Source organism: Naumovozyma castellii, chromosome 4 (genome assembly GCF_000237345.1).
Source record: "Naumovozyma castellii chromosome 4, complete genome".
Classification (NCBI taxonomy): Eukaryota; Fungi; Ascomycota; class Saccharomycetes; order Saccharomycetales; family Saccharomycetaceae; genus Naumovozyma; species Naumovozyma castellii.
This window is the reverse complement of record NC_016494.1, coordinates 266,902-282,518: the sequence shown is the minus strand read 5'-3', so window position 1 is coordinate 282,518 and position 15,617 is coordinate 266,902. Positions and strand designations below refer to the sequence as shown.

The 15,617-nt window shown below is 35.8% G+C and overlaps 9 protein-coding genes across 9 annotated transcripts; 4 read left to right on the top strand and 5 right to left on the bottom strand.

The window, feature by feature from the left end:
* Positions 1–113: 113 nt before the first annotated feature.
* Positions 114–347, bottom strand: NCAS0D01500 (uncharacterized protein; the record flags this gene model as incomplete). Its single annotated transcript, XM_003676046.1, has 1 exon — positions 114–347. One exon carries the CDS (start codon positions 345–347, stop codon positions 114–116), a length of 234 nt encoding a protein of 77 aa, XP_003676094.1.
* A 420-nt stretch (positions 348–767) lies between these two features.
* NCAS0D01490 (uncharacterized protein) lies at positions 768–1,400 on the top strand (the record flags this gene model as incomplete). Its single annotated transcript, XM_003676045.1, has 1 exon — positions 768–1,400. The coding sequence occupies one exon, from the start codon at positions 768–770 to the stop codon at positions 1,398–1,400; it is 633 nt and encodes a 210-aa protein (XP_003676093.1).
* Positions 1,401–2,033: 633 nt separating this feature from the next.
* On the top strand, positions 2,034–3,137 carry TDA11 (Tda11p; the record flags this gene model as incomplete). The annotated part of the gene is made up of 1 exon (XM_003676044.1): positions 2,034–3,137. The coding sequence occupies one exon, from the start codon at positions 2,034–2,036 to the stop codon at positions 3,135–3,137; it is 1,104 nt and encodes a 367-aa protein (XP_003676092.1).
* A 69-nt stretch (positions 3,138–3,206) lies between these two features.
* Positions 3,207–4,001, bottom strand: PEX18 (Pex18p; the record flags this gene model as incomplete). The annotated part of the gene is made up of 1 exon (XM_003676043.1): positions 3,207–4,001. The coding sequence occupies one exon, from the start codon at positions 3,999–4,001 to the stop codon at positions 3,207–3,209; it is 795 nt and encodes a 264-aa protein (XP_003676091.1).
* Positions 4,002–4,323: 322 nt separating this feature from the next.
* On the bottom strand, positions 4,324–6,360 carry YAP1801 (Yap1801p; the record flags this gene model as incomplete). The annotated part of the gene is made up of 1 exon (XM_003676042.1): positions 4,324–6,360. One exon carries the CDS (start codon positions 6,358–6,360, stop codon positions 4,324–4,326), a length of 2,037 nt encoding a protein of 678 aa, XP_003676090.1.
* A 621-nt stretch (positions 6,361–6,981) lies between these two features.
* MPC2 (mitochondrial pyruvate carrier) lies at positions 6,982–7,380 on the top strand (the record flags this gene model as incomplete). The annotated part of the gene is made up of 1 exon (XM_003676041.1): positions 6,982–7,380. One exon carries the CDS (start codon positions 6,982–6,984, stop codon positions 7,378–7,380), a length of 399 nt encoding a protein of 132 aa, XP_003676089.1.
* Positions 7,381–7,577: 197 nt separating this feature from the next.
* Positions 7,578–10,373, bottom strand: NCAS0D01440 (uncharacterized protein; the record flags this gene model as incomplete). The annotated part of the gene is made up of 1 exon (XM_003676040.1): positions 7,578–10,373. The coding sequence occupies one exon, from the start codon at positions 10,371–10,373 to the stop codon at positions 7,578–7,580; it is 2,796 nt and encodes a 931-aa protein (XP_003676088.1).
* A 242-nt stretch (positions 10,374–10,615) lies between these two features.
* On the top strand, positions 10,616–11,365 carry SOL3 (6-phosphogluconolactonase SOL3; the record flags this gene model as incomplete). The annotated part of the gene is made up of 1 exon (XM_003676039.1): positions 10,616–11,365. One exon carries the CDS (start codon positions 10,616–10,618, stop codon positions 11,363–11,365), a length of 750 nt encoding a protein of 249 aa, XP_003676087.1.
* A 208-nt stretch (positions 11,366–11,573) lies between these two features.
* DNA2 (bifunctional ATP-dependent DNA helicase/ssDNA endodeoxyribonuclease DNA2) lies at positions 11,574–15,479 on the bottom strand (the record flags this gene model as incomplete). Its single annotated transcript, XM_003676038.1, has 1 exon — positions 11,574–15,479. One exon carries the CDS (start codon positions 15,477–15,479, stop codon positions 11,574–11,576), a length of 3,906 nt encoding a protein of 1,301 aa, XP_003676086.1.
* Positions 15,480–15,617: the final 138 nt, after the last annotated feature.

The following is a 15,617-nucleotide window of genomic DNA, read 5'->3' as shown; positions in this document are numbered from 1 at the left end:
ATTGCAATAGTGAAAACTAATGGGGATAATGCCTTGATGTATTGTATTATATTAAATGCGTATGTTATATTGTGTATTTATTGAATATGTAAAACTTCTGGAGCCAGCTTAGCTCATAATATGGATGAAAAAGTAGGGAACGATTCAAAATCGTCCAGTTCTGAGTCCATAGAATTCAATCCTTTAGGGCTCTTCCTCTTATCAATGGTTTTCACTGGTGGATTTCGTTGCATGTATACACTTGTGGGAAGTGTTGCTGCACATACCAGTCCCAACATCAAATATTTGAAATGAGGGGTTTTTGCCGCCCTTGTAGCTTCTTGGTATACCTTTGGGTCTAGTTTCATGTCGTAATGTATTGTTGTGTATTGTTTTAGCGTTAATAATAGTTAGTTAGATGGAGAGTTAGCTGATAGAAAGGAAAGTTATCTCTTGGAGGATCTACATCCATCTTATCCTTTATATACCAAATGAAGGGGTAATCCTAGGTGAAAACGGCGCAGCCGCGCCGTTTTCACAAGATAACTGGAGATGATCTACATCTGGAACAGGAACAAAGGCTTTGAACTAGTACATGTTCCTTCAGTGATAAGTTGTCAACGATAACTAACTGCTACTAAGTTGGATAACACACAACCATCCACAACCTGCTATATCCAAATTCTCAAACGTTTATATTGTCCTTAAACTGAGTTGGGCGGCTATTCGAGGATTTTGCCACTTGGAAGTATAGACAAAAAAAATCGAGTTCACATAACAATCCAGAAATGCAGTATGGGAGCAACGACATTGTGTCTATTGTTGCCTTTTGTGAGAAGTATAAGGTTCCGGAAATGGTAAGGAAAGACTGGGGAATATATACTCCTGGATCAAACATGAACCTACAGCAACTTGATGCCCTTAGTTTCCAGACCTTAAAACGTGAAATCGAGGAACAGAACTCAAAGTTAAGATCCAAAAAGAGAAGACGAACCGAAGTGGAAGAAACATATAAATATTTCAAAAGACCCGACCTATATCCTCCAGTTGAAGGTGATTTGGAAACGGATACCTTAATTCCCGATATTTTATTGACTAGTGAGGGCAGCACCCACAACCCTATTTTTTGTGGCCAACAGGATGAAGAAGAAGAAGAAGAAGTAAATATAAGAGATATATTATTATCAGGTTCCGAGGAGGATACTTATATGGAGCCTTCCCACTTTCAGGCAACTTTAATTAATACGTCTTCTAGAAATTATACAAAAGCAAGGGGGACCGATGATTCTAATATGAATTTGTTTACTTCTTGTAACAACATACATAGAAAATTATCGATTCAAGACGGTCAAGAAAACTTCTCCAAGTTTATAATCTCTCTTTCATCATCCTCTCCAACTCCACCGGACCTTAACTGGTAAATTCAATCATATCACTGGTCTGGTTCAATTCATAACATATTTACCTTTCGAACACTTTTCCTGATTATTTGTCTGTTGATCAATAAATCTTGTCCCAAAGGTTAAAGTGTCTTGGAATTTTTAAAAATAACGTGAACAGAGAAAAGGACGGAGAACAATCCGAAACAATATTATTTCAACTTTCGTCTAAGGTTCCTACAATTGTACCAATCCTTCTTCACCATAAATCAACACACCTTACTTACCTGGCTATAAAGCGAGCACCTCCTCATTTTGCATAGAATTACACTGTATAAATCATGAATAACTTCGATGCATTCGTGGATGAAACAGACAAAGAATTACAAATTGATACAAGCACAAGACCTTTTAAAAATCAAACTTTAAAAAAAAAGCAATGATGAATCAATAATACGATCTTCAACTCCGACTCCAATTCCTACTCCAACGTCACCTAACCCAAACGGAGCAAGAATTGCTCGCTTGCAAAGCAAATTATCACCAACTACAGTATCCAACGGAGAAGATCCTTTGAACGATAATCAATCCAACATTCGAAGTACTGATTCATCTGACCCCAAAGTCATCTCTCCAAGAAATAATGTTTTTGGATCTCATTCGTCTAGGGCCTCTATGATGAATAAAAGAAGGTCGTTAATTCAACCAATGGTCTTTACACCGTCCACACCAGAAAGGACAACACCTACACAAGCGAATACAAATAGTTCCATCATTTCCAATCCAAGTAGTAACAACAAACGAAATAGTTTATTTATTCCAGATCATGATTCTCAGCCTTCATTGCATTCAAGGACAAGTAGTATACAGTCTGCCAATTATATTTCTGACTCCATAATTATACCACCACAACCGTCGACCACGTCTACAACAATAGATCCAAATCCAAATTTAAACAATTCTGATCCACTTGACATAAACTCGTTATTGACTAATCTTGCCAATAAAGAATTAGAATTATTTGAAAGCAAGCAGAAAATTGATGATCTTAAAAAAAAATTACAAACTCAAGAAGATACGTATAAACAGCATGCAAAGGAATTACAATCGCTAAAGGAACAAGTTTCCAAGTATTTTTTAACCTCACAGCCACACGAGGATAACATGGCGGCAAGAGGAACTCAGCCATTATTAGATAGTAATGATTTTTCTTCATCACAATCGTATCCAAGATATCAAGTGGATCAAAAAAATGGAGAGAGGCCAAAATCGTCCCTTTGGACAAAACCTTTGGCCATATTTAATCAATTTGACCAAATCATTCAGCAAGAGTTAGAAAAATCATTAAACTGGGATGATGAAGAAGTAAGCCCCGTCAAGGGTACTGACACGAAAATGGATATGAACTCAGCAACTAATTCAACCACACGAGGGAATCAGGATGTACCGCAACAGCAAACAGCTGTGGATAATTCTTCGGTATCAAAATCGATCTGGAGTTTTGTCAATGATGTGAAATCTGGGATTCTGGGAATTAACCTAGAGGAAAATAATGAATCAGTCACTGGTGTATTAAGAGACAGATCCCGTGAGACAAGTGATAAACCACCCTCAGAGCACCTTAAAATGAAAGAATTTAAGACTACACTAAAGCAAAAAAAGAGCAACAAGTTACAATTCATTGAAAGTGTTGAGGAAGAAGACGAAGAAGATAGTAATAATAATGCCAAGAATGTTACAAGTCAGAACAGTTCAGTAGAAATGGAAATCCTTAGATAAGTATCTCAAGAATAATATTCTTGTTTAAATACATAACATAATCTATAAAATGCATTTTTTTTCGCTCAATCAGTTAATTTCATCCTCTACGGGGAAATATTCATTACCTACCTTGTTACCGTCTTTTGTAGTTTCTAACACATTTTCATCCTTTTTAATAGTAACTTCTCCTTCTTTAATCTGGTTAATTAAGCCCAAAAACTTGGAATTTTGAAACTTTTCCTTTTGATCCAGTCCATTCTCCTTAGTAAATTGATGTATGGAAGTTGCAATTTCTTTAAATTCATGCTGTTCCTTAAGAAGCTCTGCGTCTAGTTTAAGTTTCTGATTTTCAAAGATTTCACTTTCTAATAATTCAAACTCCTTACTAAATACTTCATTGACCTCAATTTCGTCCCTATCCGTTGCCAACACATCCTGCGGGTGTCGGGGTTGAACATATGGCATTGTGAATAATTTTCGAGTTTCATTGTAAGATCGGCTGGTAAAATTAAAAATGGGATTAACCTTTGAATCTTCAAATCGAACTTTATTCTCTGTAGTGTCCGAACTTCTCTTAAATTCATCACTCCATTGTTGGTTGGGGTATGCCGTTAATGGCACTGACGGCCTTACAGCAGCATCTTCCAGTTGTAAATCTTGGATATTTGCAGTTGCACCTGGTAAAGGCTTAGGTTGAAAAGTATCATAAACATTTGTTCTTTCATAAAATTTTGTTTCCAGGGTCTCTTTATATTGTCGATTAGAGTAAGGATTTACAGATGAATGCTTTTGTTGGGGGTATAGAGTACTCTCTGCATTTCGTTTGGTATCTAATTTACCGAGTAGGGCTGTTACACCATTTACATCACAACTAGTTGCCATTCTTGCTAGTATACTCTTTTGAAAGTGGCAACTAGAGTAGAGAAAGAGAGGGTTATTTTTTGAAACAGCTACAACTTATATTATCCATAATAAACGGCAATAACTTACCTCCGGAGTTTCGGGTAGTGTGACGCAGGTTTTCCCAATTTGGTAATTTATATGACACAATATTTTAGCATATAATAAATAAAAATAAAAAAAATTGAAACTAAGAATACAATATTGCATTTGAATTTTGATGTCATGCATGACAGCGTGATGTAAATTTACATATAGCCTTTATATATACAATGTACTATACTGTTAATAATTATATGAAGTATTAAATATCAATCAAATTTGGACCCTGGTTGTTAATATTATATTGATACTGGCCTTGTAATTGTTGTACCTGTTGTGGTTGTGGTTGCTGTGGGAAGGGGTTATATGGTTGATTTTGTGGTTGCTGTATTGGTTGTAATTGCTGTGGTTGCATCATGTTGTTTGAGGGTATGGTTGGTGGAATGCTATTGGAATTTGAATTCATGTACCCACTTTGCTGTTGGTTTTGTAAGGGTGCCGTTTCAAAATGTTGCAATTGTGGTGTTTGCACATGTTGCTGTATGGGTTGTTGAGCTTGATACTGTTGCATAGGATTATTTGAGAAAGTATTCCCTTGCGATGGTTGCTGTGCTTGTTGTGGTAATTGGAATGGATTGAATGATTGTGCAGTATGTTGTTGTTGTTGTTGTTGTTGTTGTTGTTGTTGTTGTTGAACTTGTGGCATTTGTGGGTGAACCATTTCCTTTTCTGTTGATGCAAAATTTGAAACGGAAAATGGGTTTATTTGTTCACGTTGTTGTGATTCCTTTGTAATATTATTTAAAGAAAATGGATTATTTGAACCCGTTGGTTGTGGGGCAACATTTTCATTAGTATTATTCATTAATGGATGTGCATTATTATTACCCGTATAGTTGGTACCATATGATGGTTGTTGTTGTTGTGGTGGTTGACCTGTTTGGTTACTGGGGAAAGCAGGTGTAGTTGCAAATTGTTGCAAATTTGAAGTCCCAGTTGGAAAGTGGCCCAAATTTTGAGGTTGAGGTTGAGGTGGTTGGAATTGCGAATCCCAAGCCATTGAAGCTGGGGTAATTGGTTGCTGTTGCTGTATTTGTGGATTCTGCTGCATAGGTGGTGGTGCCATAGTTGTTCCATATGCTTGATTTGGTACAGATTGTGCATTAGCATTAATAAATGGGTTACTAGTAGCTTGGACAACCATTTGTTGTGGTTGTGTGACATTCTGTGCCCCTACTTGCGTTTGGTTCATTGTAATGGAATCGATGATATTTGTTGTGAATGGGTTGTATACAGCATCTTGAGGAGAAGTTGGTGAAACGACAACCTGTTCAGTTTGTAATTGTTGTTGTAAGATTCTCTTTTGTTCCCTAATTTGTTCTAATCTTGTCTGAGCTGCAGAATTTCCTGTATTAACTGATAGATTGGTGCTAGCTTTGGTATTACTTTTTCCATCGAGTACGCTACTACTTTGGCTAAAAGTATTATGAGTTCTTTCATCTTCCAATAAATGTTCCTCCAAAGATCTAATAAGTTTAGTAGTTATATGTTTGATAACCGGAATCTTCATACCTACTGATTTCCCAGCTTTTAAATATTTCACAACATGTTCAGTCAGATCGACAAATCTCTTATAAAGATCTAGGGTTCTGCTTGCATTAGAATGAGATAACTCAAAGAATGTTTCCAATAATGTGATAACACCCTCATTTAATGCGTTGTATAAGGCTAATAAATCCTGGACTAAAAGTTTGAAACCATAAAGTATTAATTCATTGTTAAGATCGAATTGAGTATATTTATTCTTCAACAAAGCTGCAATTTGAGTTTCCAAAGAATCTACATGATCCATAGCTCTATTTATGGCTCTAGTATCTCTGGCATTATTCAATTTTAGAGAAGAATAACCTTCTTGCACATAATCCTTTCGAATCTTACCATATTCTTGGCATCTAACTTTCAAATAGTTATTATACCTTTCTAAAGCTCTAACCTCATTTGAAGATGCATTTCCTGAATTGATGTTTTTTCTAGTCAAATTAAAGAATTCCAAGTCATCAGCGAAATAATCCAATGCCACATTCCTATCACCTTCTCTAATTAACAAATGCACGACAATGACTGACTTATAAACGATGGTCCATGCAGTATCGGATATTCTTGTCCCCAAAGCTCTGACAATCTCATTAAATTCACTGGGATTTGCTGTACCTAATAGGATGGGATCAATATATTTTTGCTTTGGTGGTGCTAATTTTATCTTGGTTGCACCCTTAACTAGTTTAAAATACGTCGTCATTACTAATAGGATAACGTGTCAAATTCAACCAAACGATGGAACTGGGACTGTTGGTAGGAATGCAAGGTAGTGCCAATAGTTGGATCTATAATTTGGAATTAAACAAGTTACTTGGATGGTCTAGATAGAATGAATAAATGGTTCCAAATTAGATCTAACTTTGCTAGTTTCACGAAAATTTAAGATTTGTTCCCCCTATTGGAGATTAGGGCTTAAAAAAACTTATTTAGGGCTTTTAATTACAGACCTAACTATATCACTTTTCACGAATTAGGGCTTAATATAATATAATTTTTAACCCTAAACAAGCCCTAATGTTAGTCATGGGAAATGACCCCTCACAGAGTTCCACGGCCTTTTCTGTGCAAAAGTGAGTGTGACTGAATAATTTTTTTTTCATTCTTCGTTCTTCGAGAAAAGATAAACGCTTATATATATAGACAACCACATAAGCCTGCTTTCTATTGTTCAACTACCACAGAAAAAACCAACCGACTCACTCGTATCCCTCAGGAATACCACACATTCACTCATTACAAGTGTTCTCTAATAGTTTGACTAGCATTCTCCCACTGAAAAAGAAGAAAGAAAACAAAACAAAACACAACAAATACATAACACATGTCCACTATAAATTTGGCTTTTAGGCGGTTTTGGCAAAGTGAAACGGGCCCAAGAACCGTTCACTTCTGGGCCCCAACTTTGAAATGGGGGTTGGTCGTCGCTGGGTTGAGTGACGTGAGCAGACCCGTTGAGAAAGTTTCAGGAGCCCAAAATCTATCATTGTTGGCAACAGCTCTTATCTGGACAAGATGGTCATTTGTCATAAAACCAAGAAATATCTTGTTAGCCTCTGTGAATTCGTTCTTAGGGTTGACTGCTGGATACCATATTGTAAGGATTGCCAACCATAGAATACGGAATGGGGACTCAATGTCCCAAACGTTCAAGTATATTATTCATGGTGAACATCGTAGGGATGCTTCCAATTTGAAAGATGTGCAAGTGATTACTCAGTGAGGATCATTTCCATATAATATTTGAATCTAAAATAATTATCATATTCTATCAGGCGATTTATCCAGGGAAGGGTTACAGCATTCAGCTTTTATTTTTATTATCTTATTATATATATAACAATGCATATAACATAAGAAGTCTATATATAGTCCATAAAAAATAAAAAGAAGTCCTTATTAAATTAAATATTGTTACAATCAGTCTTCCGTACGATGGAGTGCATCAGCATCAACGTTTTGAAGAAAGGGACTTATACCATCGTTGTTGGACATATTGTTCTTAACAATGGTAGCTAGTCTAACAGCATAATCTGTATTATCTTGTGAGGGGTTAACCTCCTTACCATTATCAGTAAAAGTAACTTTATGAAACCTCACTTTATTCTTATTGTTCCTCTTTCCCTTATCGTCATTATTCAAAGCTGAATAGTCATCTTCTTCATTGCCACTTTGTTCTTCATCATTATTTAACATGAACGTATATTTGGCAGCGTTTTCACAACGATCTACAAATTGAGCCAACTTATCTCTATCAGCATTTCCATTTTCATCAAATTGGATAATACGAGAAAACGATTGTTTAATCATTTCCTTAAATAATACAATCCTTTGAGGTAACCGGTTATGTATACCATACAGTAGTTCTAGTTGCTGTACCATTGACATAACACCCGGCCGCAATGCGTTATTCATAGATGTCATTCCAGGTGGAAGCAAACAATGATCATTAAACCACATTCTGTTAGTTTTCCTTAGTTCAGATTGGAGGATATTATAAAGGCCAAAATCAATAGGTTGCAAAAACCCTGCAGAGGTCATTGGTATAATTAACAAATCAATGTTATAATCATTGAGAAATCTAATTATGTCATCATTTATCTCAAATATACCCGAATTTAGTACTAATAGCCTACTGGTGCTATTGTAATTCAATCCTTGACTGTTTAGTATTTCAACTGTTTGTGGATGGAAACATTTCTCTAAATAGTTTAGCAACATTCCATTTAACTCTCTATCTTCATTTCCTTTTGTAATAATCCAATCATGTAAAAGATACGACGGAATTGATCCAAATTCGGAATTTTGTTTTGGACCATTCAATAAGACATTAGGTTCTAACACTTCCCCATTCATTGAAATGGTGTAAAGCAAAGAAAGTTGATCGGGCATTAGAGGACCAGGTGAGTTCTCATGCTCATCATTTGAATTCTCTACTTCTAAACCTAGTTCATTTTCCGTATTAATACCAGCACTTTCTGTTTCCTTAGCTACCGTCATAGATTCATCATTATCTGCGAGTTTTTGGGCGTCAAGATTGGTACCATCCAATTCAATCAACTCTGGAGATAATTCATCCGAGATTGAAGGTTCTATATGTGACTCAGCTATATTATGCACATCTTCGTCTAACAATAGTTTATCAATAGCAGTTAGATTTGGACCTATAGGTGTGTTTGTATTTTCTTCTTCTACAATAGGATCAGCACTTGCTATTTCTGACGCTATCTTTTTGGCTTCCACTTTAGCCCCAGCTGTTTCCTTTGAGCTTGTTCTTTCTTCGTTTATATCATTTGTAAGAACATTTTTGTTGAACTCTTCTCTTAATTGTTTTGAACGGAATCTTTCACCTACATTCCCTATATGAAATGATAATATATCGCAATTCCAAACATTAGTACCATATTTTTGAAAATCTTCTTTAAAGAAAACGTGTGATTTTAACCATTCAATTTTCTCGATATCACCAATCTTTGTCAATCTCCTTTTATTAGAATCTCCCGTTGAATTATTATTGATATATTGTTGCGAAAGTCCTAATTTAGTTCTTATCCTTGTAATTGTTCTTTTACTAACGGTATTCAAAGGTTTCCCACTTAAATTGTTCTGGTAGGTACTTCTTATGCTATTTAAGTGCTCAAACGTCCTCTTTAATTTTAGATATTCAATGGGGTTGAAGTTCAATGACTGGATAGAGATACCTGAAATTAAAATCCTCTTTAATTGTTCTAATGAGTCGTAAACTTTATAATTTTCGCCTTGAATAGAATCTTTATCCGCTTCTTTCCATTTATCAATCAATTCATTTACCATTTCGATTTCCTTCAACCCCCTCCTTTTCTTTTCCAATATTCGTTCAATTCGGTACTTCATATCATCTTCTGTTGCCGGGATGGGACATCCATTATTAGAAGCCATTTTTAAGTTTGCTTTTATTAATTGAAGCTCATTATTATCTAACAGCGGTCTGGATGAAGCACCGAATATGGCACTATTCCTATGGAATCCTTTTATATGATCATCGAATGTTTGTCTGGGGATATGAAAGTATTTCGCCACTGCTGATATTGTAGGCTTCTTTGAGTTCGTCGGCAGAAGATCTTGGTTAACCTTCCAGAATGTGGTTGCCATTTCTATTATGTTTTTCTTTAATTCTAATTGTTCACTGGATAAAAGACTCTTGTCCTTATTAACTTCAGAATAATTTAATGATACCTCGTCATAAACCATTTTTGGATCAGGTATATAAACTGGTTGATTACGAAAATGCCCTGGAATGACAAGCAAGCTATTTTCAGAAATAGTCAGTGCATCACCATCAAGGGACATGCCCCCATTCTTTGGGGGAGTCACCAAAGGCAAAACTGTCTTGACGTGACGATTCAACGTTCTTCTTGACATATTAAAGTAATTAGCAACAGCTGAAAGCGATGGTTTCTTTGCTGTATTTGGTAACAAACGTTGGTTAATCTGATAAAAATCCTTAGCCATTTCTTGTATTTTTTTCTTCCATTGCACTCTTGTCTTCACATTCATCGTCTTATTTTTAGAGAGTTCTAGGTAATTCAATTGAGCTCTGTTGTGGATCATAAGCAATGGGTCCCTTATGTATACCTCTTGGTTCTGGAAAAATCCCGGAATAACCTGCAATGTGTAATCCGATTCCTTGTATTCCACCAGCTCTGGGGCCACATTTTCAATCTCAATAGTGTCCATGGAAGACAGTATTATATTGCTTAGACCTGCTTATTCTCTTTACTGTCAACCAATATTTGTAAGTTACGTCATGAAGGCAGTTTGCCATCTGGAAAATCGTGGAATTGTTTACGGGCTTCGTGATTCTGTGCAACTTTGGAAAATTATATAAGGATCCCCTTTCCACTGAACAGACCACTTATTCCCAATTCTCTAATAAAGTCTAATCCATAACATCACAACTATTGCATATTATTATAAACATGGTTACTGTTCACAAATACACTGCTGAAGAAAGCTTAGCCCACAACTTGGGTCAATTCATTTTGGAAAGTCAAGATAAAGCCTTGAAGAACCATCAGAAGTTCAACTTGGCAATTAGTGGTGGATCCCTAAATAATGTTTTGCATAAGGCGTTCATAGAAGATAAGGTGCTAGCTTCAAAAGTAGACTGGAACAGCTGGGCTATTTACTTTGTTGATGAAAGATTGGTGCCCTTAGATGATCCGGATAGTAATTTCGGTGCTTTCAAGAAAGCCGTATTGGACCATTTACCTGCAAATAAGGCTCCAAAGGTGTACCCAATCGATGAGGAACTAGTAAAGAAGGGGGTTGACTCATTTGCTCAAGTGACTATGGATTATGAAAAGATCATTCCAAAAAATTTTGATTTGGTACTTTTGGGGTGCGGTCCAGATGGCCACACTTGTTCTTTATTCCCTGGCCCAACTCATAATTATTTATTAGATGAAAAGCACCGTAGAGTTATGTGGTGTCGTGACTCTCCAAAGCCTCCTAGTGATAGAATTACTGTGACTTTGCCAGTCTTGGGAGACGCCGAATCTATTTGCTTTGTTGCTGAAGGGGCTTCCAAACAACCTATAATGCATGAAATTTTTGACTTAAAAAACACTAAATTGCCAAGTGCCTTAGTAAACCACTTGTACGATGCCAAAGTTCATTGGTTTGTTAACGATGAAGCATTTACCAAAGTGGAAACTACTTCATTTTAATGATATAGTCTAGTTATTCCCTGCCATATGACACATACATAATCCTATATACATTAATGTTAACTTAACCCAAAAGCAAAACTAGAACGAGTTGAATTCTGTTTATTTATTTTATTTATAATGCTTTTCTATAGTTATGCTTAAGTGGATAATTGTCTATAATTATCTATTTCAGGAGACTAGACATGGGTAAATCCTCTTGTTATATTTATATTTCAGATAATGCCTGTTTAATTATGGGTTTGTTTTTGACTAATCGACTATCTGCTGTAATTCTCTTCGCACCTGTTTTATTACCACCAATTTGTTTCTGAGATGACGTGTGTCTGGGGAAACTATATATATCTAAACAATCTTTGGGAAGTTTGTATATCCAACCTTTATCTTCCAATAAAGTCATTAAAGGTTTTATCTCGGATATATTGCATATAGTCTTCTTTGAACCAACAATAATCAATTTTGATTTAGCTCTCGTCATTGCAACATTGACGCGCCTTAATTCTTTCAATAAAGAACCTCCATTTAATTGACTATTACTCCGAACCATGGAGATGATAATACAATCCTTGTCACGGCCTTGAAATTGGTCTGCCGTTAGGATTTCCAAACCTTGAAAATACATAGAATTAAATGTCTTTTGAAGAAGTCGTAATTGTGCCCGATAAAGGGTCATAACACCAATGTTTTCAGATGATACACCGCATTGTAGCATACCCTCTACACATTGCCTTACAATTTCATTTTCACCCATGTTGGTGACATTATCACTTTCATATTGTTCGCATATTGAAGTGCAGTTGTCATAGTCCAGAAATAATACTTTTTTCTTAGGATCTAAGATATCAGTTAGCCAAGACTGACTCTTTTTATTTTCTTTAAAATGGGTTAAGGGTTCTATTTGTGGAATTATCATTTTTTGATTAAAGACTTCTTCAGTTCCACATTTTAATTTGTTTTCGTATATTAAAAGATTCGACAAAGTAACGATATCACCGCACATTCTATATTGATAAGTTAATTCAATAACACTCTGAGGTTGTCTTTCACAAAATACTTTGAAAAGTGATTCTTCTAGTCCACCTATTCGGGCCGCTTCATTCTTTATTAAAGGGGGCAACTGGTAATGGTCACCTACCATGATAAATTTATTACCAAATCTTAGGGGACCCAAGGCCACTGGAATTGATATTTGACTGGCTTCATCCAAGATAACATAATCAAAATCTTTCTTTCGTAATGTAAATAAAACATCTTGGATACCAAGGCAAGTGGTGGCTACAACAGATACATTATTAATCATTTCTAAAAATTCGTCATAAGTCTTTATTGAATCATAATTAGGGAGATATTGTCTGGTTTGTGCGTGAGTTTTGTGAGGTGATCCCAATCTCATAATATTAATATTTAACTCGTTGAGCTTAAGAAGAATATTATCTACGGCGGAATGGGTATATGATGTTAATAGGATGCTCTTTCCTTGTGATACTAAAATTTTGATAATTTCTGCAATAACGGTAGTTTTTCCTGAACCTGGCATTCCTAAAATCAGTGCATAATCTTCGGCCCTCATAACGTGATCGATGGCTTTCAGTTGGTCGGTATTCATTCGAGTATCTTTATATTTTTGGTACGAAATAATAGGTGGTTCATTATCAGGAACAAACTTAGGCGAAACGTTATCGACAAGAAAATCTCTCATCCTTGCATCACCACCTTCGGATCCTTTTAGGATTCTAGTTTCCCCTGTGTTTTCATCTATTACAACATCGCCAGTGGAGACAGCTGGAAGAAATAAATTTAAAATATTAAATCTGGCTAATGATAAACTTTGTTGGAGTTCATTCTTGTCAATTCTATAAGTGACAAGGTTTTGTGTTAAGAGTGTATCTGAAACATCTAAACTTGGATTTACAACACTTTGAATAGATATTTTTTTATCTTCCGTTGATGTTATCCTATTGTTTAATAGTTTCCTCTTTAAGGATACATTGATGTAGTCGGTTCCTATTGAAACAACAATTCCTTGCGATAAACAGAAATGTCCTTCTTCATCACTGATCAGGACAAAATCATTAGCACTTAGTTGAGAGTGAAGCATCGATCTTGCATCATTGGTTACATCATGCCTCCTAAACATATAAATATAGCTACCCTCTCGGTTCTCTTGTTCTGTGATCTCATCAATAATTAAGTTGGATAAGCATCGACCATCTTCCAATTCCCTTGTTTTTGAATCGAGTAAGAATAATTTGTTATTAATACTTGAGATGCTCGATTCTTCTTTTGTAATTAAATCGTTAAATTTTAGGAAAAACTGTCTATATCTGTCTATGTTCTTCAAAAGGTGATTTGTTAAGGCCTCATATTCGCCCGGACGTAACCCGCTTTCTGAAGATGTCCCATCTTCGACGAGTTTATTCAGAACCATGCACATTTCTTTGACATAACAATTATCGCAAATGGAACTCCCAACTAGTGGCGGTAGCTCCATTTTAATTTTATCGGTTGTTTTTATTTCATGTAACTGATGCTTCAGATTACTTGCCATCTGATTTCTAAGCATTAAAACATGTTTGACAGAGTGTAAGGATCCTGGGTATTTAGTCATCGTTTTATCCCTGGTATAATATAAAAGAAAAAAGTCAATAGGGATCTCATACTTATCATTTAATAAAAGGGTATAGATTAAACCTTGTGCCTCATGCGCTACACTTCTGAACTTCCCTGTTTTCACCTCAAAAGGTGCAATGGTCTTTCCCATTTCAACTTTGACCTCGACTGTTGCGTCAAGATACCCCTTTAGGCCATATATTGATGACCAAATATTCTCTTCGATATCAATAACATCGGATATTGAGAGGGGTTGCGTTTTTCGCAAACCGGATACAGAAACATACCGACCATAATTGTTTTTACTAATGAATTGATTAACAAATTCGGAGATATTTGGAACATGTTCTTCCATTATTTGCTTTCTAACATCTGCTGTACTTTGGTTACATATAAGTATATCAAATGAAAAAGATTTCAATAAGGAATCTAGTTTCTCCTCGATGTATCCCATTGTAAGATTTTGGTGTGTCAGCATATATTTAAATGAATCTTGTAGTAATTCATGAACGATATTCCCTATCGTCATTACTATACTTGGTTCTCCTCTTGAATCTTTGAAAATGGCTTGTATAACACCTCGTCTGAGACATTCCATTGATGATCCAACAGATGTCGCGGATAGAAGTAAGTCGGGATTCAAAATTAACAGATTGTCATTTCCCAGTCTTGTCTTTGGATTCTCATCGTTGGAGAGTAACCTTTTATTTTCAAAGTTCTTACCCTCTATAATGTGTATAACATCCCCTCGTTCAAACTTCAGATAAACCCATGGATTTCGAACGATTACTGAGCTATTATCGCCATTTTCATCCACACAGAGCAGGATCTTCTGTTGTCCTATTTTTGGTAATTGGAGCTCTCTTACATTTAGAATAACAAGTCTGACAACACCTTTCCTCTTAATAGCACAATGTGCAAGTCCAATATATTCTGACAGCTCTTGATCAGGTGTTTCTGAGTTCATTCTCAGCTTTTCTGACAAAAGTTCTTCTACCTGAGCAACTTTTTCCTCAGTATTGTTTTGCTTATCAACGTCAGCATCAGAATCTTCTAAATATGCTAGCAAAGAGTCCGAGGAGTTAGAGATATTGAAAGAAGTTTTGTCTTTATCGGAAGAATCTTCCAAACTCACATGCACTTCCTTTTTGGTTTCGAGTTCAAAAGCCTTTTTACTAGGACTGATATTATTTACATTATCGATACTGTCCTGTCGCAGTCGTTCGGTATGTTGAGTAAATCTTTGAGTCAAGATATCGATCAAGGAGTCATCTTCACCATTAGCATCATCCTCAGAGTTTTCATCCTTTATATGTCCTGTTCCTTTGGTATATGATCCCCTTCTAGTTGGAGATGACGGAATATCGTTCAACTTTGTAGTCTTCGAAGATATATTTCCTAATATGTCATCAATGTTGAATGCTTCTCTATTGGATAAACTTGCTGTTTCGCGGTTGATTGAGTAGTCTGAAGGGGTCATAGATTTCTCATTCTTTCCTACCATCTCCTTGTCATCAATGTTGGTAAAATTAAGGATTGTCTTCCATTTATTAGAGACAAGTGGAGTTGATGATGGATTTTGAGCAGCATCCTCCAAAGGTGGATCGTCAGCCTTAGATGGTGAACTTGCTGAGTTACCGGA